General features: G+C 39.3%; 1 protein-coding gene across 1 annotated transcript; it reads left to right on the top strand.

The window, feature by feature from the left end:
• Window positions 1-174: 174 nt before the first annotated feature.
• On the top strand, window positions 175-1,023 carry LOC110795650 (splicing factor SF3a60 homolog). Its single transcript, XM_022000675.1, has one exon. It carries the CDS (start codon window positions 175-177, stop codon window positions 1,021-1,023), a length of 849 nt encoding a protein of 282 aa, XP_021856367.1.
• Window positions 1,024-7,795: the final 6,772 nt, after the last annotated feature.

Here is a 7,795-nt window from a genome sequence, read left to right as displayed (position 1 = left end):
AGTTCAAAGCTTTATAAGTGTTAGGATTAGGAAACTAAAAATATATATTCGGACTGATATTACGTGTGTATGTATATATATACTCCGTATTTGATAAGCCGTCAACATTTAACATAATTCACTTCAATAATATCTATAAATTCTAAAACAAAAACAAAAACATTCAATCAGATGATGGAGTCGTCTTCGAGGGTCGTTCGTGACGGCGAGCAAATAGAGATGATTCTTCAGGAATTACAGAGTTTTGACATACCTTTCAGCGGAGAAGAAAACTGTGGAAGGTATTTAGATCTTCATCAATTTTATTTTACTTTCGTCAATTCTAAATTTGGTTACCCTCTTTGCTATGTCGATTACCTCGCCATATTCCCTGGAATTGGATCTTCAAAATACAAGCGCAGAACAGACTATAAACAATATATCACAGAAATATTTGAGTACTTGGTGTCCTTTCTTGATCGAACGCAACCCTTGTTGTTTTTGGATCGATTGTTCAAAGATTTGGAATCTGATTTCATTGTAGGACAGAAGCGGCGGAGGAGTATGACAATGACAATGACAATGACAAGTAGCGATGTGATGGAGCAAATTGATGGATTCAACACAGCGGAGAGTCTTATGGAATTGGGATCTGCAAAGCTAAAGGAGTTATTGGACATCTTAGGACTTAAATCTGGTGGTACCGTCCAACAGAAGGTAGAGAGGCTTCTCCTTGTTAAGAAGAAGAATACACCTCTCCACAAACTGCAACGAAAAACTGAAGATGATGATTACAGAGCAACAACACTGATTGAAGCCAAAGTAATGAAGCTTTGTGAGATCTTGAGTGAGAAGCTTGTGCGGACTCGACAACATGCAATCTTCAAGCAAGCGCTGGCTGTTGTAGAACTGTTTCGTGAGCGCGACACCAACCCAGAAAGCGGCAGTGAAGATGGCGATGAGAATGAGATAGACAGGAACTACAACAAGTTACCGTTGGGTTTGGATAGAAACTACATGTATCCAAATCAAATAACAAAATGATGTTGCGAGTCTGGCGACAATAAGATAAGTAACTTTTTTGAGAGGAAGAAAAAAAATGTGGTTTTTATAGGAACCAATTCGTGTAGTATATATTATTTTTTAACAAAGTTTGATGATATTTAATCAAACTTAGGAAGAGAAAAAGACAATAACGGACAAAGCAACAAAAATGTAACGGACACCATTAAGGCCAATTAATTCAACGATTACGTCATCAATACAGATTCCCGTAACAAATAATTAACCAAAATAGCCCGGTGTCAAAAGGAATAGGTAAGGCCCACAAAACACACCCCACGCCCGCGCATTGCATTTCCTAGTACCATGGCCCGTGGCGCGAGACCCAAGCCCGACCTAGCCGGCGCACGCATGTATTATGTGTCCATCCATACAACTCTCAGACTTTCTCGATCAAACAGAGTTACACCCTCAACCCTAAGTATAAATAAAGTGGAAATGAGGAATTCTTTTAATGTGGGACAAAAATGCTATTCACATTTTTACACTCTTTTCTTTTGTATTTCCAAACAAAAACTTTCAATACATAATGATATATTTGTTCTTCAAATGTTGAGAAATTAGATACACATGTTAAACAATGTGATGGTTCTAGAAAGGAAGATTGAATTCCAGTAAATTAAGCACAAAAATTAATCAAACTCAGCTTTAATAAGGGACCACGTGAATTTTTTATCAGGTCTAGTCTAATCTGGTTTGATTTTTCTGGTCTAATACTCTAATATAATAAGCAACAAAAATAAGGTGGAAAGAACATAGTCTAGTTACTCCGTAATAAAATTGTAATCAACTTAAGGTGTTGTTTGGTTGACATGAAAAACCATGGGAAGTATAACTTCCTAGGAAGGGGAAAATTTTAGGATTATTTGGTTGACAAAAACATGGGAAGTCACACTTTTTAGGAAGTTCTACTTCCTACAAAATAGAGGAAGTTGCTTACTTAGGTTCTCTTAGGTGAGTGGAACTTCCCATGGGAATTTACTTCCCATGTTCAACCAAACAATATCACCCAATTCCTAGGAGATGCTTATTCATGGGAAAAGTTTCTTCCTAGGAAGTTCTACTTCCCACGATCAACCAAACGACCCTTAAGAATATGTGACTTATTTTTCTGATGTCGGTATATAATTATACTCTTACATACTTTGCGGTACCGAAAACAGGTGACATTGTGGTTCATGATGAGAGAATTCAGTTGTGTGCTTTTATTGATTTACGTTAAATGTATATATACAGGATACATTAGGTTTAGGGTTTTGGACTAAGTCAAGCTATACATAATTAACAGAATAATTTACATAAATACAAAGATATATATGTGGTCTATCACACCCGCACGGTCAAAGGGGGAGACTCACGGACGCTTAGATTGTCCCGAAAATCATTGAAGAGTACGTGCGGAAGTCCTTTAGTGAATATTGTCGGCTATCTGATAGTGAGATAGAACATGAAGAACACGGACTTCACCTCGACTAACTTTCTCATGGACGAAGTGAATGTCCATTTCAATGTGCTTTGTGCGTTGATGTTGTACGGGATTGCCGGAAAGGTATATCGCACTGACATTGTCACAATAAACCAATGTAGCCTTGCGGATCGGGAAAGAGAGTTCCAAAAGTAGATTACGGATCCAACAAGACTTAGAGACGACATTTTCCACCCCCCCTATATTATGCTTCTGCACTGGACCGAGATAAAATTGGTTGGCGTTTAGAAGACCAAGAAATCAGGTTGTCGCCTAGAAAAACGCAATAACCGGAAGTGGATCGTCTAGTATCGGGGCAACCACCCCAGTCTGCATCTGTGTATGTGACAAGAGAAGCAATAAAAGATTTGTAAAGATGCAAACCAAATGTAAGAGTACCTTAAATGTAATGCAATATGCGCTTAAGCGCACTCATATGTTCAGTCTTCGGATCATGCATGTGAAGGCACACTTGTTGTACGGCATATGAAATATCTGGTCTGGTGAATGTAAGATATTGTAATGCACCGGTAAGACTGCGATAATGGGTAGGATCTTCATAAGGAGAACCTGCAAAGGAGCTGAGTTTGGAGCCAGTGTCAACGGGTGTTGGAGGGGATTTGCACGATGTCATCCCAGCCCGTTCAATAATCTATTCAGCATATTTCGTCTGAGAAAGAAAGAGACCACCTGCATGTTGGGTGTAACACCCTAATAATTCCTTGCTTTTATAAAACCATTTTCCAACTTAAAATAAAGGAATTACTAAAGTATTACCGCCACCGTGATAACGGTTAAGGCTAGTACCAGAATTACGCAGCGGAATTAAATGTCAACTAACTTTTAAAAACCATAATTAATGAAATATTGAGGCCTCCTACAATTTGGAACCATAATGGCCCAAAACCCAAAGTATAAATAATTCAAACATTTCAAACATAATTAAAATAAAGTTAAATAGTTCAAAATACGAAAACATGCAACTCTCTCGATCATCCCAAGCCACATGATTCCGATCTACCAACCTGCTATTTTATTCTACTCCCCATCAATGCAAGTGCAAATGATAGATCATCATAGGGTCATTAAGGCAAAGGCCATGACCAACACACACAAAGCACGTAGTCAGCAAAAGCTGAGTACTTACAAGCATAGGGTGAATGAAACTAAAACATGCATCACTCACTAAGTGTTAATCAACATGCGAAAGCCATATAATAATTAACAATCAATCATGAATACAAGACTCGACTCTTGACTCGACTCTTGACTCACAATTTAATTAGAATAAGCTTCGAACGGGCCAAAAGAAATATTCCATAAAGGAAAGGTGATGGGAGCCAACCATACACCAAATATAATAATAATAAAATCGGGCCATACCAAGTGTCGGGCCATACCGACGGAATTCCTGCGCATAATATAAATGAAACAACGTCTTGTATCATTAGTAGGAGTACGAGCTTTCCGGCAAGACTCCCCCCATTGTTCATACTCAAGGTATATACGTTCCAAGAGTTTTGAAGCTTGTTCCGGTTGCACTTTACGTTTATTAATATTTTAATAAAGGCGAACTCAAGACTCGACAACATTCATACATACAATTAATAAACAACAACCAGAACAATCTTATTTTAATGCTTTAAGACTTGTGATCAACCAAGCGAGACACTTGTGATATTGCTACCATGTTCCTCCTCACCAAAGTGAGACTCCATATCATGCATATTAACATGAGGGTTGTGCCCTTGCACGACAAATCCTAATTCATTTGATACATAACATTCCCAACTGAACCCTACATGTGTGGTGGCTTACGTGAGCTAACCCTTCACATGTGGTAAAATAAATAGTACAACGAGGTACGAATAATTGGCTCAAAGTATGCTAGACATCCCGTACAATATCATACAAATAAATAATCCATCCCTTGCATGTGAAACAAACCATACATGCATAAATATTGAACAACATGATTGACAATGAAATCCATACTCGTAATAATTTCAACATGCTTGTTCAACAATTAATCCAATAAATCCAACATCACAATTCACATGCTCGTTCACCAAAATAAACATGATTCCACATAATGTAATTCACATCATCAACAATCATGTAATGTCATTGACAACAAGGTGTGGTCGCCCTAGACTTGTACGTACCTTGAATACCTAAGCGTAGGGGCCACTTTGCAATAACGAGCACTCAACTAGAAATCACCTCCTATCATCAAAATAATGAAACTTAAGTTATTTCCATGTTCATTAAATTTCCAGCAACTTTATAAAATTTAAAACCTCCTTTAGACTTTAGAATTCAATCGTTTTTCAATAATAAAAACGTCTCAATTTGCAAAATCAATCCTTAGTACGAAAACATACTTTTTCTGCCTTTAAAATCAATAAAAATCGACACTTTAAACCTTTATTCAAATCTGAAAATATAATTGATTATCATAATTAAAATCATCACCTAATTATGCTAATCAATTGACTCATTAGGTCTAGGTTAAAACCCTAACTTGAAAATCCCAATAACACTAGTTTCTTATCATAAAAATCAATGCTTTATTTAATAAACAAATCTGAAAATTCATCCTTTAATAATTAAAACAAACCTAATGAATCACAACACACAAATCCTCAAACCACGGTATTCATAACCGGTTCCCGGCATTTTAATTACTCAAAACAATATTAATATAATAATTTAAAATACGAAATTTAAATAGAATAGATAAGGAAGAAGAGAATTATACCAATCCGGCCTATAGCACGGAACAACCACGAATTAATGTGATTGGGCGAAAAGAGATTGGAAAACGAACAACAATGAAGCAACACAACACACGACACACCACTCGTGTGTGCGTGTGCAGCGCGGCACGAAGAGCAGCAGCAGGGCGAAGGCCGCGGCTGGGCGCTGGGCGCGAGGGGCGAGCGAGGGTTGGGCGCTGTTGCGCGAGAGAGGGAGCGAGGGCTGGGCGCTGTTGCGCGAGAGAGGGAGCGAGGGTCTGGGCGCTGGTGCGCGAGAGAGAGCAAGCGAGGGCGAGAGGGAGTGCAGCGCTGGGCGCGACACACTCAAAGGCACAGGGGCAGCGCGTTGGGCGTGAGGCCGAGCAGCACAAGGGCACGAGCATGGTTGCGTGCGTGCGGGTGTGCAAACGAGAGAAGAGAGGGATGGAGTGTGCGTGCGGCTTGGCGAGAGGGACAGCAACAACGCACCATAGCAACAACAGCAGCTGCGCGCGACAAAGGGGAAGGGGGCAGCGCTGGCTGCGAGTGAGGGAGAGAGCGAGGGCTGGGCGTTGATGCGCGAGGGAAGGCGAGCGAGGGCGAGAGGGAGTGTTGGGCAAGCAAAGAAAAATAGGGTTTATGAATTTTAGGGGCTCATTTAATGATGGGGGAGTCCTATTTATAGGCTCCCTAATCCCTTGATGGGCTAGGCTTAGGATATTTGAGTTGGGCTTAGGAATTAAATGAATTGGGCTAGCTTAGGATTTAAATTAAATACTATTGATTGGGCTCGTTTAGTAAAACGAATTGGACTTTTTATGTAAAACCAGAAGCTTTAAAAATCATTTGTAACTCATTTAATTTTCCGACTCAAGAATTAAATTTGTTTCGTAATTAATTAAAATAATAAATATTCTAATTAATTAAAATACATTAAATAAAATGCATTTAAATATTATTTAAATGTTAATAAATCGTAAAATGCTTTATAAATATAATAAAATATACTTATAAATATTATAAAAATACGAGGTATTACATTGGGTGACAGAAATACCCAAAAAATAAATGAGAGGACCCAAGTCCTTCATTGCAAATTCAGAACTGAGAAGAGACATTATCGACTTGCGGAGAGCATCAGAAGAAGCAGTAATAATGATGTCATCAACATACAACAAAATATATGCAGTGTCAGCTCCATGATGATAAATAAATAAAGAATGATCAGATTTGTTGTGAACAAAGCCAATAGAGGTAACATAATCTGCAAAACGTTGATACTAGGATCGGGGAGCCTGTTTAAGGCCGTAGAGAGATTTCCGCAGCAAGCATACATAATAAGAATAGTTAGGATCTCGAAATCCCATATGCTGATGCATATAAACAGTTTCAGTGAGATTACCATGGAGAAAGGCATTCTTGACATCCAACTGACGGATAGACCAAGAATTAGATAATGCGATGCTCAAAATTGACCGAATGGTGGCCGGTTTCACAACCGGACTGAAGGTCTCAAAACAATCTACACCCACCTGTTGGGATTGGCCATCACCTACAAGACGAGCTTTATGTCGCTCAAAAGAACCGTCATCTTTCTTTTTATGTCGAAAAATCCACAAAGAACAAATAATATTCACATCAGCAGAGCGTGGGACCAACTCCCACGTCTTATTTTCAATTAGAGCAGAAAATTCATCCAACATAGCCATTTTCCAATTTGTGTCTTTTGAAGCACTTAAGATATTTTTAGGAATTGGGGAAATGGAAGGAATGGAGGATGTGTGCAAATTAAAACCCTTTTTGGGCTTATAAATGCCATGCTGACTTCTTGTGGACATTCTGGGTGGTGGGTCGGCCTGAGGCTGCTGGGCCGAAATAGCAGATTGGGAGCTAGGCGAGTTGGGTGAGCTCATGGTGTAGGCCTGCTGGGAAACGGGTAAGGGAGAAGGCGGGCTGGTTGGGCGCTGATCTGGTGAGGAAATGGGCTGGTCAGAGTGTTGAGTGAGGGAATTGGTTTGAGTTGGCTCATTGGATTGGGCCGACTGCAGCAGTTGGGAGACCAAAAAAGGAGATGGACCAGCATCAAGAAAATCATACGAGGATGGGTTTGGTGCATGGACTTTAGAGAAGGGAAAGTTATTTTCTTCAAAAATTACATGCCTAGAAATAATAATTTTTCGATTCGACAAGTCGTAACATTTGTAACCCCGATGATGGGAAGGATAGCCCAAGAATACGCACGGTGTAGAACGTGCTTGTAATTTATGGATGGAGGTAGAGGGGAATAAGTGATAGCAAAGACACCCAAAGACACGTAGATGAGAGTATGAGAGATTTTTCTAGTAGATATTTTGTGTAGGTGATTTATACCCCAAAACCTTGGTAGGAATAATGTTGATAAGGTAGGTGGCCATTTGAAGGGCGTGATGCCAAAACGAAGGAGGCATGGAGGAGTGAGCAAGAAGTGTCCGAACGATGTTATTTATGGACTTAATTTTGCGTTACGATTTTCTGTTTTGAGGGGAAGTATGCGGGCACGAGAAGCGGAATT

The sequence above is a fragment of the Spinacia oleracea genome, chromosome 5, assembly GCF_020520425.1.
Source record: "Spinacia oleracea cultivar Varoflay chromosome 5, BTI_SOV_V1, whole genome shotgun sequence".
Taxonomy (NCBI): Eukaryota; Viridiplantae; Streptophyta; class Magnoliopsida; order Caryophyllales; family Amaranthaceae; genus Spinacia; species Spinacia oleracea.
The sequence above is the reverse complement of the archived record's forward strand: the minus strand, read 5'-3'. Positions and strand labels throughout refer to the sequence as shown.